The 19,014-nt window shown below is 40.7% G+C and overlaps 1 protein-coding gene across 1 annotated transcript; it reads left to right on the top strand.

The window, feature by feature from the left end:
- The first annotated feature begins 1,983 nt into the window (after positions 1–1,983).
- On the top strand, positions 1,984–18,702 carry LOC308083237 (soluble guanylate cyclase 88E-like). Its single transcript, XM_080425485.1, has 16 exons — positions 1,984–2,140; positions 4,970–5,102; positions 5,433–5,607; positions 10,238–10,329; positions 10,748–11,005; positions 11,206–11,344; positions 11,470–11,595; positions 11,858–11,978; positions 12,277–12,406; positions 12,811–12,957; positions 13,839–13,985; positions 14,282–14,438; positions 16,420–16,529; positions 17,202–17,291; positions 17,776–17,894; positions 18,096–18,702. The coding sequence occupies exons 1-16, from the start codon at positions 2,013–2,015 to the stop codon at positions 18,463–18,465; spliced, it is 2,442 nt and encodes an 813-aa protein (XP_080281611.1). The 5' UTR covers positions 1,984–2,012; the 3' UTR covers positions 18,466–18,702.
- Positions 18,703–19,014: the final 312 nt, after the last annotated feature.

The raw sequence follows: 19,014 nt of genomic DNA, 5'->3' as shown, positions 1-19,014 counted from the left end.
GATTGGTACCTGCCAGAAACATGCCTTTAGGTGGCTATTTTGGCACAGGCCACGCATTGACCTGACAGACAAGTGTCAGGAGAGAGGGGAGCATGTCAGCAGCAGGTGCTCGTTCTCAGCAGGAAGCAACATTGTGGCTGCGCTAGGCTGGCACAGTTGAATCCAAGAATAGCATTGTACAGAGAGACTGCAGGTAAGGGGACTTTCCTTTACATCTTCTTCACCTTAGCTCGATTACAGCTGTAAAATTATAGGTTATATTAATGTGTAGTTACTGCTGAGATAAAAAATAAACGTAATGTGCAGTGCCAGACTGCCAGTTCCCTTTGTTGTGGTCTATCCTAGCATATATCACATTGGGGTGATATTACTGTAGTAGTGCATGTAAAAGCTGCTGGTAGCATAGTTACTGGATAGTGTTTGTTTTGCGTTTGCTGAAAAGGTATGGGAACTTACAGTACATGCATTATTGTTAATTCACACATTCAGATGTAGTTGGTGTTTGACGGTCTTTCCTGAGGTCTCACAAGGTTACTGTATGTCTCAGATAAATCGCTTTGATGAAGCTGGATTGTACGGGCCATTTTGTTGTTGTTGTTTTTTAAGTTTAAGCACAAACATTTTGGGGATACCAATTTTATCCAGTCAGGAGGAACCGACAAAGATCATTATCAGCTTCAATTAAAAGATGTTACAGTTCCAATTTTGTCTGCTAATTTCTTTAATCACTTCCAATTTCACTTGTTTATCCTGTAGCCTGTAGCAGTTATTTCTCCTAATTGGATCAAATTGCTATCCTGACCTGAACATGTATTATATGTTTTATATGTTGTTATAGTTTTGCATCAGTTTTTATTTTTATTTTGTATTGACACTGTTTTCAATTTCTGTTCAGTTTTAAACTTTTGACTTGTTTTTAAAGTGGGTGTCTAGTTTAGTTTCTATTTTTTGAAAAGGCTTAGCTTTATCTTGGTTATAGTCACAGTTTCAGTTTTTTTTATTGTAGGGTATTTATCAGGGGAGAGATCCAAAAATAGCCTATCTACAAGCTCACGATGGCCTCACATTACAACGCGAGCTTATCGATTTGCTATTTTTACTACTCTTTTTTTTTTTTATATATATTTGAAGATACTAGGCTTATGTATGAAATTGACAAAGACTAAAACTAAGGACTTTTTCTTTAGTTAGTTGATCGTCGATTCGTCGTGATAGTTTTTTGGTAAAGCGTCGGAATATAGAGCTAGTTAACACTTATTCTAACAAAATCACTGTTACCCCTGTTAACTAAACCTGGGCTCAGATTACAGGACTTAATTATAAATCTTAAACAATTTGGAAATCTGGTAGCATCACACACAGTGTAATGCAATAAGAGTCTCTCATGAGATTCTCTTCAAACATGCACACATGCAAACAAGATAAAAAAAATAATGCGGCATCACGCATTTTCGGGCTTGCCGGAGCAATGCAAACGCATAGGCTCAATGTGCTGTCATCACATGCGGAATGCATAACAAGCATCAGCTGTCCAGTGCACCCACAACTGGTTGTTTCGACGACAACATCATGTAAAAACAGTAGTGATCATCCAGATAAATATCAAAACATTTTTTTGTTTGAAAATGATTAGGCGGCCAGATCGTCTGTGAACAAATCGGGAAGCTTAAGATCTTTGAACCGTTCACACTAGAGGATAATCTTACGATATTCGCTACCAATTCAGGCTGGGGTAAGGCACGCCCACCCCTCGATTGTCGGGAGCGGTGTGTTCCCTATCCCAAATATACTCCATTATCTTGAGGTGTGAGCCCACCTTAAATTATACTTACTGCATTTTTTTCACTTTTCCAGCACTAGTCTGGCACTAGTATCATTCATCTATACTAATTGTAATGTCCTCCCAATGTATATTTTTGATGTTTTCCCACACATTTTAAATTCCTATACTCTTTTCACTAAGCTGAGCAGTTCACCTGGGCACAAATCTGGAGGTTTCCAACCCTCTAAAGATGTATGGCCTATACCTGGAGGCAGTAAATGACTACATCAATGAATCCTATGGGGAGGATGTATGGCGACTGATTGAGGCCAGAGCAGAGATCCCCCACCTCAAGTTCATCAGACACCAGATGTACAAGTATGATAATTATTCTTGTCATGTTTTCACATTAAGCTGGTGATGGCAAAGTTTTTGGACCTACAGAGGGAACGAATACCACTTGATCAACTAACCATGAGACAAACACAAACTACAAATACAAAACATAAAATATGTTTTGAAGTAGCCTAGCCCTCATGGCATTAGGTTTTTCTTTTGTTCGTTTAGTTTTTTGGGAGGGGGGGGGGGTGCAAGCACAAATGTGTACTGTATGCCACTGTGTAAACAACAACAACAAAAGAAACTACACCTACCATCATCAGCAGCATCTTCTTTCAGTGCACCAAACGAAATGTCATATATGTCCTCCATTATCTATATGGACAGAATGGAATAAAATAAAAAGCATATTAATGTAGGCCTTGTAATTTGGTTAGTCTGTGTAGCCTATATAGCAAATTATGGCAGTTCTTATATTGCATAGAAGAGCGTTGTAGGCCACTTGTAACTTTAGGATCTAGAGAATTAGGTTGTAAGTTAGGCTACCATGACAAACTTATGAGCCTTCATTCCCTGACCCTGTTCTTTCATAAGATAAATATGGAGGTCGTGTATCCAGCCTACTATACTATAGTTATATAAACGGTCTACTAGCTGGTCAATAAGGAAAAGATATTCACTGACTGACTGAAAGTAAATAAACATCATCAAACCAATACAACCATATCAGTGGTTCTCAAAGTGGGGTCCGGGGACCCCCAGGGGTCCGTGGGGAGTTCCCAGGGGTTTCCCAGCTAAATGATAGATATAATTTAAACCAAATCCCTATGGGTCTGTAACAGAGAGTGTACAAATGGAACCATGGACCCGTCAGAGTTAAATTAACATTGATTTTACAATATAAATTGGGGTCCCAGAGGTAGAGGGGGTCCGTAGCCTGCATATCAAACTGGCCGTCTGAAATTAAAATGGTTCACTGCTAGAGCCATAAAAACCTTCTCTTACGGGGGTCCTTGGCATATCTTTTCAAATGGGGGTCCGTGGGCTAAAAAGTGTCAATTTGGGGGGTCCTTAAGTGAAAAAGTTTGAGAACCACTGACATAACGTTAATTTCTTACCTTTTCATCAAATACTTCTTGACAGTGCGTGCGTCGTGTTGTAGGCCTACTGTAGCTTAAACACGTCATTTCGGCTACTTCTCCTTCTCCTCACTCTAGCATACACAAACACTTCGGCTACTTCTCCTCCTCCCTTGTTCTCACTCTGGCAATGGCACACACACACACACACACACACACACACACACACACACACACACACACACACACAACACTACACTACACGATACCACGCACACACTACATTGTACAATCAATGACAACATCTGAAGCTCGTTAAATATCAAGGTTGCCAGTTTGGTGTCTTCTCCAGTAGATGCATTCAGACAACCATGTGGTGGAAAATGTACTCAAATGTTTTACTTAAAGTAAAAGTATCAATACTGCGATGTAGAAATACTCAGTTACAAGTAACCAAAAAGTCAGTTAATCCAACTTTACTTAAAGTACAAAAGTATTGGTATCACTATCTATATGTACTTAAAGTACCAAAAGTAGAAAGTCACAACTTTTCAAATGTAAAAATGTATAAAAATATTTTGAAAATAGCAGATCTACAAGCTCACAATGGGTCACATCGCAACGCATTGTGAGCTTGTAGATTGGCTATTTTCAAATGGTTGAAATGTATATAGGGCTGAAGTGGTTAATGTATGTTTTGTAATAATCCAAAAATACAAAGTAACTGGTAACTAAAGTTTTCAAATAATTGTAGTGGAATAAAAGTACAATATTTGCCTCAGGTGTAGGCCTAGAGGAGTAGAAGTAGCCTAGAAGTATTGAAAATTGGAAATACTCCAGTAAAGTAAAAGTACCTCAAAATTGTACTTAAGTACAGTAGCCTACTTGAGTAAATGCACTTTATGCACTGCAGACAACCTCTTATCATCGCAGGTATTTAAATAATTACCATCTCTTGCAGCTGCCATACCCAGTCTAGTCTGCAATAAGTCCACCTACAACAGCCTACAATGTTGTAAATATTAATGTCAAACAACATGCTATTGCTAGCCTAGGCCTACTATTGTCATTCAAACCAGGCCAGACTAGTTTTGGCATAACATTGTTGTTGACAATGATTGTTAAGGGTAAGGTAAAGCGAGCTTAAAGTTTGTTTTAATGAAAAGGTTAAAGCTCTATTTTCTGATAGTAATCATTGCTATGTACTGTATAGTGTTTGTTAACAGGTGTCTCCCTGTCTCTCCAAGTTCAACTCTTTAGTAAACAGCAGAGCCAGCCTTGTATGGCTCTGGCAGAGCCTTGTATTAGAGAGTTCCGCCAATGAGGGGGCAGAAACAGCGCCGGTCACGTGGTTCATGTAAACTGGAAATAGTTCCGGTTTAGGGCTTTGTCACTATTCGCCAATAGACGGCTATGTATAGAGCGTGCCAAAAATCCTGAAGGGGGCGTCAACAAGTGTCTTTTGGTAGCAGCGGACATCTTTGAGGGGTATAAACCAGGTTGACTTAACATTGCCCAAAACAAACATGTCTGCGCTACTATGCCGCGCCCCCCCCCCCCCCCCCCCCCGTGGTACACGCCAAAAATAGCTGATCTACAAGCTCACAAAGTGTCGCAATGCAACATGTTGTGAGCTTGTAGCTATTTTTGGCTAATGTTCACCCCAGAATATATACAGTTTTGAAAATGGTGAGGAAACCAACTGGCTACCACTGTATATAGATGTTTAGTGGTTAAATCATATTTTTTTCTAAGGTTTTTTAGGTCAACATTTCAATCTTCTCTACAGTGACAACTTGATCCTGCGGTTGGCCAAGGCAGCAGGTGAGGTGCTAGGCAAGACCCACGATGAGCTGATGTATGCTTTTGGGGTCTACATGGTCAAGAGGATCGGAAACTATGGCTATGAGAGAATCCTGAAGGTGACCTATGTCTGGTTGTTTAATTTGAATTTGAATGGGTTGACAGATTCTCAGTCAATTGTTTTTAACAACAATTATTCATCAATTATGTTCTGGTTTTAGTTCCTTTTGTGTTTCAAAATGTTCTGTGCAAAATTAATTAAATATATAATTTGATAACATTCTGTGATTTTGAATTGTGATCCAAAAAGTAAAGGCTAAAAACTAATCTCTGCTTTTCTGTGTTTCGTTTCCTTCTTCAAGTCTCAAGCACTTGGCTGGTTATTGCATTTATAAGCCACTGCTCATGCTCATAAGTAGTCTAATATCCTCAAATTTCATATTCTCCAGGTTTTGGGTCGAAATGTGCGTGACTTCATCAATGAATTGGATAACCTGCATGAGTACTTCCGCTTCTCCTTCCCAAAAGTGCAGCCTCCAAGCTTCTGTGTGGAGGAAGAGTGTGAGACCAGCCTCACCCTGCACTACCGTAGCACTCGCAAGGGATTCACCCAGTTTGTCAAAGGTATCTGGGATTATATGGGGTCATAATGTTTGTGTTTGCAAGTAGGTCAGTGGATTGTGGTATTTATTATTAAATTTCTTCACCAATAAAGTAGTATGGCATTGATACGGTTTGGGTTGTTTCAATAATCTGTATTGCTCAGCCTCCATTACCACAGACCACCCAATAATGTTCATTTCATTTCATCTTTATTTATTTAATTTCTGGTTTTACACGATTACATTCATTTACTTTTTTTTAATACATTTTTACATATTCCACAATGAAAAGGAGCAGGAAGATGATAAATCGTATTGTACCTGCCCCTATAATGTATGTTCCCAAGGCAATATAAAGGCAGTAAAAGTATCTACTTTAAACCTTAGGACGAGTCGGGGAGTGACGCGACAGCCCTGGAGGTTCTGTCAGCTTTAAACCAAAAGGCAAAGGTTTATTTTTAACTTTTTCAAAGATGCCGGAGACATTTTTCAGACACTAGCCTATATGTGTTTTTATTACATTATATCATTGATTAGTTTTTTGTTCTGGGTTTTCTGGGTGGATTTTGACACCAGCCAGTGTTCTGTTGACTGTCTGGAAACTGTAGCGTAGCCTCTAAGTTATTTATTCATTACGATTTTTGAGTATCATGTTGTTGTCTCCGCCAGGTCGAAGGCGTGGCCGAGACTATGTTTTCGCCCCTGTGTGTGTGTGTGTGTGTGTGTGTGTGTGTGTGTGTGTGTGTGTGTGTGTGTGTGTGTGTGTGTGTGTGTGTGTGTGTGTGTGTGTGTGTGTGTGTGTGTCCGTGAACAGCTCATCTCCAGCACCGTTGGACCAATCTGCGTTAAAACTGGAGGCCAGAGCAGTACCAGCAGGCCGATTTTTGCAAAACAAATTTTTGGCTTTTATTGCACATTTTGTCCAAACATCACGCAAATCAGTATACAGTATCTCTATAGTCATGTGCTCAAGGCGGATCTGTCCGATTTTTCAGATTCCATCCTGATTGGGTAAGATTGGCTTCCAAAGTTTGCAGAACTGGTCCGTTTTGAACAAAATGCCTCAAATGATGAACACAGCGTGCGATTGCCGTGAAACTTTGCACACACATGCCCACTAGGCCAAGGAAGTAATGCCACCCTATATTTTTCAAATCGGCCTTGTGGTGGGCGCTGTAACAGGCCGATTCGCGTTACCTATAACTGGACCGATCAGTATGAAACTTTGCATGCACACTCCCTAGAGGCCAAGGAAAAACCTCTGCCCTGCATTTTTTACATTGGACTCTTATAGCGCCACCAGGAGGCCAATTTTTGCAATTATTTTTAAAATATATTACTCCTACAGATTTTGTCCAAACATCACGCAAATCGGTACACATTATCTCATGTGATCAAGACGGATCTGTCCAACTTTTCATATTCCATCCTGATTGGCTAAGATTGCCATCTTAAGTTTACACGAGTGGCACGTTTTGAACAAATCATGAAAGCAGCATGCGATTGCCATGAAACGTTGCACGCACATTCCCACTAGGCCAAGGAAGAAATGCCACCCTTTTCACATTGGCCTGTTATAGCACCACCAGCAGGCAGATTTTTTCTAAATGTTTTGGGTGGGCACATAAAAGTGATGGCCTACAACAAAGATGATGATACATATTTAGGCAAGAGTTTAGCATTGAACTTCTGCTTACAGTTAATATTCTTTTTAAGCTGGACAATAAGCATTCAACACAACTTATTGTCAATGGCAGTGTAATCGGATTTAAGAAATAATGGAGAACACATCTCTCTTTAGTAATTCCTCTGCTTTCCTTTATGGCAAGATGTATCGCAAATACATCAAGCTCTGTTTTTGTCAGGTTTACCTATACCTAAAAGCCTGCCAGAGATATTTAGACTTTTTGTCATTTCAGTTAGATCTCTACCTCGGGGTGCTGTTAAAAAAAGGCTAGCCGATTTCATGAAATCATGTGTCATTTTGGAACCTGGCACTCAACTCATCAAGTTGACAGTCTATTATCTGGCTGAACATGATGTGCAAATCATTGTCGCACTTGACTTGTTGACTTTCCCAGTGATGTAGTTACAATGCTGTTCTCAAGACGAGAGGAGAGCTTTAGTGATTGAGCTGGCAAAGATTCATCCCAATGTTAACGTAATGTTATTACCCCCCTTGCTTACCAGCCTTTTTCCAGGATGCTTGTTTCCATTGTGGTCCTATGTATTCAATTCATCGAGACATATAAAGACATACATACTATACAATAAATCATCAATACTAAGAGCAGTAACGTTTAATTTACAGAAAAACTGTGGGGGGTTATTTATTTTGGCAAGCTAGAAGACTTGTCTAGGTCCAGTTGCAAATTGCAGACAGGTGCCCTTTTATGGCGGTTTTGAAGGAGAGTATGGAGTCACACTTTTTGATGGCTGGTGGTAGGGCATTCGGATTCCACATTTTGGTGGCATAATAGTAGAATTAATTCATCCCCATGTTTGTGCCGAATCTGGGGGTACTGTGATTAGTGGAGCTCCCTCTGGTGTTTCTCACTCTTTTGAAGTAGTTTGACAGGTACATGGGCCTTAAAAACCATGCAGGCCCATTGCAAGTTGCTGTACTCTGTCCTCTACCCTGAGCTATTCCCACCCTAGCATAATGAGCTAGGACTTCTAGCATCTAGGACTCACCTAGGTGAGTCCTAGGTGTGAGGTCTAGTAGTAGTCTGACTGGTTTGTTTTGAGGTCTGTAGTTTTGAGAACCAGTCAAAATGACATTGCTTGAGAGCTTCAATGAAATCTGTAGTGTCCGTCACTGCTATGTTGGTAGACCTGAAATACTAAACAGGTTTGCAAAGAGGTGATGAGGAAAACAAATTGCTTTGTTTGTATATGGAAAAACAATGACTGCGCTTCCATCCGACTGCCTACCCCCTCGATATACTCAAGACAAGACCTCAAAACACAACATCATAGAGCTTAAGCACTTTACTAAGTGCAGTTGACCTTGAACTCTACCGTGTGTCACAACATCGGTCAAGTTCAAGGGGTCATGGTACATATGATTCTGTGCCTGAAGGAAACAGGAATGTCGCTGGCAGCCAGTCATAAAAGCATGCTGTCAATTCAGAGTTGACCTGTTGCATCAGCTTGACATGCAGGCAACAGCACCAAGGACAAAACTAAGCCTACTGTATGTCTGACGAAGGAGTTGAGGTGAGTGAGTGAGTGAGTGGTCTTTATGCAAAGTAGGTAGTGGCCAGCCATCTATTGCACTGATTCTCAAAGTGGGGTCCGGGGACCCCCAGGTGTCCTTGATTGGGTTCCAATGGGTCCGCAGCAGAATGAGGAACAGTTTATTATGAACAAATCTTGGCAAATCTTCATAAATCTCCTCTTATGGGTGTCCCTCCCTGGAACAAAATCCCCGACATGAAAATGTCTGAGAACCACTGATCTATTGTTATGTAGAATCTAGATGCATCACAGTTATGAACCTATCACAGAGACAGCGCTCAGAACTCTCAGAGTGGCCAATAGGCTCTGTGCATAACTGTAGTCCTGGGTTTCCAGAATGTTTCCTGTTCTGTGTTCCAATACATTTTCCCATAGCTTCATTTGATTAGGTGATTTGATTGGCTCTTTTGATTGATTGCTACTGAGCCAACAGGAAACGGGTATGCCACCTTCTAGTAACCTGGGACTACAGTTATGTACAGAGCCTATATTGTGTATGCTTGGCTACACAACGGGCGAAACAAACAAGATACTGATGGAAGTGGGCGGGCCATTTCAGTGTCACTGGGCGGGCGGGTATCGAAGTGGGTGGGCCTCTGCCCACGTCGCCCAATCATAGCGCTGTCATTGCTGCAAAATTTGGAAGCCAATCATAGCCAATCGGAATGGAATATGAAAAATCTGACTGATATATAATGTATTGATCACATGACTCCAGAAAGAATGTGTGTTTTCAAGAAAATGCAAAACGGTGGAAAATATTGTCAGGCAGAAATGGATGTGGCCTATATGGGAAGTTGTTTAATGATTCAAGGAATCCAGAGGAAAAGTTCTTCGGTTCAAGAGTTATAGGCCAAAATGTGAAGCAGCCGCAGACCTTAAGTCTATCAACTATTTTGTTACCTTTAAGTACTCCCTAAAGAACTGGCTGAATAGAAGTTGTACCTAATGATAACTATTACTTTAGAAGCAGCAGGTGTTTTATTTTACACCTGCGCATCTTGTCATTGTTTTTAGCTTCTTCCTTCTTTTCATGAAGAAGTGTTTTATGCGTTTGGGTACTTTTAATATGTTGTATTACTGTTATGTATTGAAAGACAGACTCACATGGGCGAAAACATAATCAATGCCCCTGGCTGTTGTGGAGATATAGAATCACATACTGTATACAGTAGGCCATCATTCAAGATCAAAGTAATTCAGTGCAGTGTTCAAATTGACTTTTTTGCTCCAATGTAATATGTAATAATGTAATATAACTATATGAATTAAACTTAAGTCGATTTGAACACTCCTGGTGTATGCTCACTGTGCTGGATTACTTTGATCTTGAATGTTGTATTATTCCTGCCCTGGATGAGTACGACATCCATAGATTCTCCCCTATAAGCCATGTTCTCCCTCTCTCACAGGACAACTCTCTCAAGTCGGAAGGCAATTCTACAACACAGAAATTGAAGTGGAAATCCTGTCCAAAGAGGAAACTGAGAAAATGACATATGTGGTATGTACTAGGACTTGGGTTCAAGTAAATACCTTGAACCCATCTGACCTTGACCTTGTATTTCATTCCATCTCCTTCAGTGACATGCTAGTTGTAATTCTTGTTTTCACAACAAGTGCTTATTGGACAAAGTTAAGTGTTTATTGAGTTTGGAATATGGGTATGCTTAGCATTTGTCACAGGGTAAATTCTGTGTTTTGCAATTTGGTACACCTTTTTCTCATATCCACTCACCCAGATGTGTTTGCTCACAGTCTCACACAGGCTCTGGGCCCAGTATCTCAAAATCTGTGACAGGCCTCTTTTTTCTTCTTTTAATCCGTAGAGTGCTCTGTCAAGAAGCTGCATTTAATGTCATTCCATGAATAAAATAACCTTGATTTGATCGCAGAAGTGTCATCCACTTCTTTTTGTCCAGGTTTACAAGATGAATTTTGACAATGCAGCCTTCAAGCAGCGCATTCCTACGCAGAAGACAGCACCTGGCTATGACAAGTTGCCCTTGAAGCGTGGAATCTTCTTTGACATGTTCCCCTTCAGTGTCATCTTCCGCCGTGACATGACCATGTATCGCATCGGCGACGGCCTCAAGGAGGTCTTCTCCGACCTCGAGGGCAAGAAGGTGAATGAAGAGTTCTCCCTGGTCAGACCCATGCTGGAGTTCCAATGGGACAACGTGAGTTGGACAGGGCACTGACTCTTGTCAAGTCGCTTGCTCATTTATTTGTTTGCTCTTTCACTCAATACGTGCCGACTCAGTCAGCCACATACACATTTATAAGCACATTCACTTATGCATTCATCCACCTGTTTACTACCGTCAAGTCATTTGTCATCACTGTTAAAGAACATCTTATCTTCACCTGCTCTCTTTAGATCTACACTCATCTGAATAATGTATTTGAGCTGCAGTCCCAAGCAGTAGTGGAAAGTAAACAGAAGGTCATCCCCAAACTGAGCAAGGATGAGCCAGACGAGAACGAACTGGATGAAAAAAAGCAAAGGGAAGAAAGAGGTATCCGCCATCTTAGAATTCTACAATTATTCATGTTACCCTCCATCTTCTCACTCACAGGCATCCTCCCCTCCCTTTTTCATGAATCTGAAATCTGAAACTTAACGCTCTCTTTCCTCCACCAGAGCCCAAGTCAATGGAGGAGATGAAGAGAGAAGACCAGGAGTATAGCAGTGCTATGACACCCCAGTACAGCAGCTCTGCCATCTCTGGAGAAGATATTGAACTGCTGGCCTTCCAGACTGTCACTGGTTACGATATGCTTCACATTCTCCCCTCTGTCTCTCTCCCTCTCTCTCTCTCTGACTTTCTCATTCAAATCGTAATATGGAAAAGAACAAATAGCCAAAGCACCCTTGTGCTCTTTCAGTACCTCTTGGCACAACTTTCTAAACAATGTTTCCTTGATTTATTTTTGGTCTGAAGAGATTTGGAATGGATCTTGGAATCCATGAAACAATGCCAGACTTCCTCCTAATCCTGTCTGATAGTCCCTCCCCCTTTATCGTTCAGGGAAGTGCAGTGAAACCATCTTTGAGGACATGCGAGAGCCTCCCAAGAAGCCGCTTCATCTGAAGGGTCAGATGAAGTATGTCCCACAATGGGACTCGCTCATCTTCCTGGGGACACCCATGTAAGGCCGTAGGCGATACCCAAACCCTGCTTGTGTGGTACAAAGAGACAAGAAGGAGCATTAAGGCTAATTTATATAATTTGACCCTTTCATGTATTTTCAACTGAAAACATGACTGTCTACATGACTCTCAATGAGCAAGAGTTTTGTCAAGTGAGAGAGTCATGGGAATTAGCCTTAAGTCTCCTGCATTGGTTTGGCAGATTAAAGTATGCTAATTAGCCAAATTGAACACATCTGCTTGTATTTTATTTAAGGAACAAATGCTCCTTTCCCTCTTCTGAACTTATTCCTCCAGTATTGAGACTGTGGAGGACATGATTAAGATGGGGGTATATGTAAACGACCTGAATCTGCATGACTCGAGCAGAGAGCTGATCTTGGCGGGCACACAGCAGTCAGCTGAACTACAGCTGGCCCTTGACCAGGTGACAGGCAGATAGTGGGCCAAGACAAATATTATGAACTTTATCAGGTCAAGAAAAACACGCTAAGTTAAAGTATTGCAGTATGCTGCAGACCATGCATAATGCATACTATATCTATACATTGAAATACATGAATAAATAAGCGCCTTTGACTATTCACAGAAATGCTATATAAATATATTATTAAAAGCATCAGACCCAAGTTTAAGTCAATATAATTTCCCCAGAATCTACATAGTGAAATCCTCAGTGTTCATTTATCCATTCATAACTGTGAGAGTGTACAAATGTAACCAAATGGGTTCATTTGGTAACATTTGTATATTCTCAGAGTTTAAATTAACGCTGAGGACTTTACTGTGTAGTTATCGTATCTCAACCAAAATCCATGTGTGATTCTCCAGGAGCAACAGAAGTATAACCAGCTGGTGGAAATCATCAAGAAGCTGGACGAGGAGAAGAGGAGAGGAGACTCTTTGCTGTATGCCATGATTCCTAAAGCTGTGGCAGACCGCCTCAGGAAGGGCATCACTGCACTAGAAACATGCCAGGTACAGGACACCATGAATGACCATGGCAATTATGCGAAAATATATCGGAACCAAATATTTGGAACCAATAACCGACTTATAACCGAATAATCGAGAAGCAAGGCCCGCCCCCTCTTTTTCTTATATATCAAAGAATCGGCACAAAAGATTCTAATAGATTTTTTATAATCGACGCATCACGACACGTTGTGAGCTCGTTTGCTATAGCATGGGTCTTCATTAGGGGATTCAGGACCCTAGGGCGTTCCTCAGGGTTACTACAGGGGTGCCGACAATTTTTTTAGCTTAGAAAATACAATGGAACAGATACCGATTTGTCATCAGCTTCTCAAACATACTTAGATAAGATTAAAGAACACCTGAGCACCTACTCATTAAAACAAACAAAGGATTAGTTTGTACCAGACCTCTGCATGCAAATCAGCAGATGAATGGATTTGAAATACTATTAGCATTTTATTAAAACTTGTGAGGTGCTGTTTATTATAAATAAATATGTGCGCCTTTGAGACTGTCATGCAGGGACTGTGATTTGATTTATTAGGCAAAGAATCATAAAAATTACAGTTCAAATTTCAAATACATGATTCCTCAAACTCATTAAGCTGTCTGCTTATAATCAAAGTTTGGTTTTAAAGTGATTTCGATCTCTTCGGAAGAGGCATAATCAAACTAACATGGTAATAGTGATAACAAAGATATTTTTGGACGTTTTATGTTATTTAATTTTAGAGCAAATCCAATGATATTATATCCAGGTTCTACGTTCCATATTTGTGTGTGTGTGTGTGTGTGTGTGTGTGTGTGTGTGTGTGTGTGTGTGTGTGTGTGTGTGTGTGTGTGTGTGTGTGTGTGTGTGTGTGTGTGTGTGTGTGTCCTAGATTTTCCCAGATGTGACCATACTCTTCAGCGATGTAGTGAAGTTTAATGAGATCTGCATCCACATCACACCCATGCAGGTGGTGGACATGCTCAATGAAATCTACATCGTCTTTGACACACTAAGCGAGAAGCACAACGTCTACAAGGTCAGATGAGAACTGGTAAACAGTACAAGCTGCTCTAGCTTTCTTTGACGAAAGAACTGTAACCGTAACTGTAAAAGTAACTGTGAGAAGTCACATGAAAACAGTACAACAGCAGCACTACAGTACAATTACATTTATTGAAAATGTATGCCTGTACTTAGCTACCGTGCCATATGTCAACAGTGTTAGCTTGTGTGAACTCTCATTGACGACCATCCGAGTCAGGAGTCAGGATGCTCCAGTATCTTGTAGAGAATATAGCATAACATAGGCCTCCACCAACAAATCCTCTGTAGGTGGAGACCATCCGGGATGCTTACATGGTGGTGGCAGGTGTGCCCAACAAGACCACCTTTCATGCCCACCACATCTGCGACATGGCCTTGGACATGCTGAGCTCCATTGACCACCTCAAAGACCCTTCCACCGGGGACAACATTCAGATTCGAGTCGGTGAGAGGAGAAATTCAAGGCCATATACTGCATTTTCATTTTCTCTGGTAACTTATTTATCCTTTAATGACCATACCAGTGGTCTGGCATTTTAGGCTACCTGACATTCCTGCTCAGCCAGCTTCCACTTTTTGTATTTCAAACTTTGACATAACAAACGTCTTTTCATCTGCCCTCTGCCACATTAAGGTCAGAGCATAGAGTCATCCATTGAACAGTCTCTAGAGCTAAGAGAGATTCTTTGCCATACTAAAGAGCACTGCCTTCGGGCAAACTCTATGGGTCACGTAAGACCAAAACTGCAACCTTCTGGTCATGGCCGTTGTGTATTACTACCGTAATATATAGACTAATATCTAATAGATATTAGATATGATATTAGATTAATTGCATGGTCAATTTGAAGATTTTCAAAGAGATCAAGTCCATACACATTAATTAAAATATTTTTACCTGAAGTCAAAGGCTGTCAAGCAAGTATAATGGTTGTGTCATCCTGATGAGTAAGGACCTGTACAATTAAAATATAGCATCATTATTTTAATGCCATTACTGGAATTCAGGAATTTTGGCTATGAGGCACTGTGGCTTGACCCTTGCACCTTTTATCAATGCGTATTAGTAATATTGCCTTTCAGGGATCTTAAATTCAGAATCATAATCAACTTTATTGCCACATCACAGGTTTACAGTTGTAAAACAGTGGCTCCAAGCTCCATCATTTAGTTTTTTCCACAAAAGAAGAATGGGGGCAATGGGAAGAGAGAGAGATTAAAAAAAGAAAAATAAGACATGAGACATAAGGTGCGTGAGCATAGCAGCAGATATACTGTACATGATATGCTATGGACGTTAGTTGCGAGAATAATGAAAAACAGCGTGTTGTACATGGGATTATGGTGCAGAGTGTCAGCACATGTCGACTGCATAGTCCAAATAAGGTAGCTGTCACTGGTACAATCCATAGGTAGGTCCATGAGGAAGAGCAAAACAAGTCCAAGTCACTGCACCTGGTATAATTCACAGGTAATAATAATAATATTATTATCTGGCATTTATATAGCGTTTTCTAAGTACTCAAAGACACTGTACATGTGTGTCGGGGCCAGGGGAGAGGACAAAAAAAAAGAGAACACATTTATTAGGAAAAACTCAGATAAGCAAAAAAGATGAGGTTGGTACATGAGGAAGAACAAAAGTCCAAGTCCAGCCTGACAACAGGCAGTGATCATCATGCCTTATTCAGCAGTCTCACGGTAGCCGGGTGGAAGCTGTTCATGAACCTGGTGATGTTGCCCTTGATACTTCGGTAGGCCTCCTTGCCTGACTGCGGTCGTTGCAGGGGTATGAACAGTTTGTGTAGATATTTTTCTCGGGCAGTACAGTTTCTGTACCAGGCCGTAACACAGCCTTTCAACAGAGCTGTTGTAGTTCAGCCTGAGGATGCGGGGTCCTACTCCGAACTTCCTAGAGTGGTGAAACCAGTACAGTCGCTGCTGAGCCTTTTTCCTCACAAGTGTGTGTTCCATTTGAGCTCCTCCTCGATGTGTACTCCGAGGAACTTGAACTCGCATGCTCTCTCCGCAGCCTCCTGAAGTCCACGATCAGCTCCTTGCTCTTGTGCCAGTCAGTTGATCTCATCTCTATAGGCAGACACGTCATTGTTGACAATTCGGCCTATCACTGTCGTCTGTGTACTTGATGATGGTGTTGGAGTCATGTGTGGCTGTGCAGTCATGAGTAGAGCAGAGGGCTCAGCACACATCCCTGGGGTGCGTGCTGAGAAGAATTCATTCCATTAGCCACTCGTTGCCATTAACTCTGGATAAGAGCATCAGCCAAATGCCTAAGATATTATGTAAGATAAAACTAATATTTTTCAATTAAGGAACAACTGGCATTACATATTACTTTCAGAGTAGCCCAAGTGTGAATGCGGTAATGTTCAGTCCAGTGAAATACACCTTTATCGTCACTTCAGGTGTCCACTCTGGTATGGTTGTAGCTGGAGTGGTGGGCCTGAAGATGCCTCGCTACTGTTTGTTTGGTGATACTGTCAACACAGCTTCGCGGATGGAGAGCAATGGAGTAGTAAGTATGCCGATGCAAACTGTGCTAAATAACCCTTGGTATTACCATAAATTACTGTTAACAACATAACATTAAGAAAACAAAACAAAATGTTTTGATTAGTCCAGATACATTTTCTGTGTAACAAGACCGCTGTATGTGTTGTGTTTTAGTTAATGATAATCACATCATTTGTTTTGCATTAGTTTTAGTGAGAACAAGATAAAATTACATTTCTGTGGGAGATGTTCACAATGTTCTCCAATGATCTGAAAATGCAGCTAACTGTTTAATTAAATGAACTACAGGGTAATGCTTTTGTAAATGTTATCAAAAGAAGACAACATCCCAGTCTTGTCGTTATTCTAATACTTAAAGATGATAGACGAAAATGGTGCCTGCAACTAGATTTACTATTAGTCTTGGCTCTCCGATTTCTAAATAGATAATAGATATATTTTCTTGACTACGAGTATGATTAAAAATTAATACATTTTAAATTTGAGTGGCTATTAACTATCAGATATTGAATATGAATGTAGAACAATACAATATACTGTCTTCACTGTTCTGTATGTCTTGTGGAAGTTAATTATATCCCTCTACCAGTATTATTTGGCAGTTAATATGCTTCTGAATCCCTTAAAAGTGACTCTAAGTTTGTTGTATCCATCTGTCCGCTTGTCCATGCAGGGAATGCAGATCCATATTAGTCAAACCTCTAAAGACCACCTGGAACATGAGCCCTATATTATTGAGGAGAGGGGTAAGATCTTTGTGAAGGTGAGTGGTGTCTAATATGTCACTGAATATTTCAAGTTCTTAACATTAAAGCTGCATTGTGCATTTGTCATAGTCACAAGGCCTGAAAATAATATTCAATGTATGAAGGTTTCATTGAGACATCGACCAATAAGTGCACACACCAGCTGTCCATATTGATAGGGGCCTCATATTGCGCAATGGGGCTTTAAAAAACAAAGGCGACAGAAAGTTCACTTTGTTGGATTACCTATCTCAAGCAAGTTTCATGGCTGTAAAGTAGATTTTCTTACTGTATTGAAATGAATGGAAACCAATGGCTTCCTTGTCAATAAAAAAAAAAAAAAAACTACCATGTATGCCTTTGAAAACAGACCATCACCTTCGTAGCACTTTCTGCAATTTGTCGTATACAACAAGATGAAGTGGGGGTACATGTCCGCTTTTGTAATGAATAATAAGCATTCCTATTGCAGTACATATTTATTATTCTATGCAATTGCAGGGTAAGGGCTACATGAAAACCTACTGGCTGAAAGGGAAGAAAGATCTGTCATTCAAGACCCCAGCAGAGCTGCGCTACACCACTGAACAGCAGGACTTTGAGGACAAGAGCTCTGATAGGTGAGAAGAGGGGTGAATATGTATCAATATGGTATTCATATAGAATATATGAACACAGGATGCTCTCAGTTATTTGAGTCTGATCTGAGTCAAATCTCCTATGGTGAACATTCTATTGCCAGTGTTATAGTGTTTAATGAGAAAATAAAGCATCTGTAAAAAATATTTTATTGTGTCTTTAAAAAATATATTGTATTATAGTTCCACCTGCAATAGCAACAAGCGCTCTGTGTCCAACCTAAACTACCCCAGCGAGGAGAAGACGTGGGACAAGCCTACCCCCAGACCCAGTGAACTTCACATGGACACCCTGCTCACACCAGAGGGCACCACTGAGCGTCAATCATTGTCAGTAGATCCACTGGAGAAGGAAAAAGCTAAAAAGACTAACAACAAGGGGTCCAAACTGGAAGTACCTCAGGTCAATGCAGTAGAGGAGACAGAGCCGCCTGCTGATGGGGTGGAGATCCCCTGTCCCCAACTCAACAACAAGAGAAACAGCTTCAGGCTGCAGTCCAGTAAGATGCCCACCAATGTGCCTTTACGCAGCACCACCTGTTCCATACTCTGATAGGTAGATCTAGGGTCTGACATGATGACATGTTATTATGACAGGGTGCTGTGGTGTAAGATTCCACCAAGTCCCCGCTCAAATGTGAGGAATGTATGATGCCAAAGGTGTCAGATGTAGTCCAAAGCAAGACAGAGTGGCAGCATCAACCCACATCAACATAAAGGACTTACACATCTCGAGTTGTAATATCTGGGGACTAGTTCTGTGGACTTTATCAAGGCACACAGCTAAAAACCCACTATGCCTGTGAACCGAATTTTCTTTTCATGTTATTTAACCACCATGGCCTCTAAGATCACATAGTGACATGTCTTCGTTGGTGACTATAAACTGTAAGTGCAGCATCCTCTCTGCAAAATCACTACACATAAATATGTGCAGAGAGCACTGAAGAAGTATGATAGCCTACATACTGTATAAATATAATGATGATGACCTTCTCATAATGACAATAACCATATGATGAGTTACTTGTTGAATTTTATATACTATCCCCTGCACTACTGTACAGGCTTATACAACATTTATGAGGTCATTGCTATTGTA

The sequence above is a fragment of the Gymnoscopelus braueri genome (assembly GCF_963280865.1).
Source record: "Gymnoscopelus braueri genome assembly, chromosome: 4".
NCBI lineage: Eukaryota > Metazoa > Chordata > Actinopteri > Myctophiformes > Myctophidae > Gymnoscopelus > Gymnoscopelus braueri.
The sequence above is the reverse complement of the archived record's forward strand: the minus strand, read 5'-3'. Positions and strand labels throughout refer to the sequence as shown.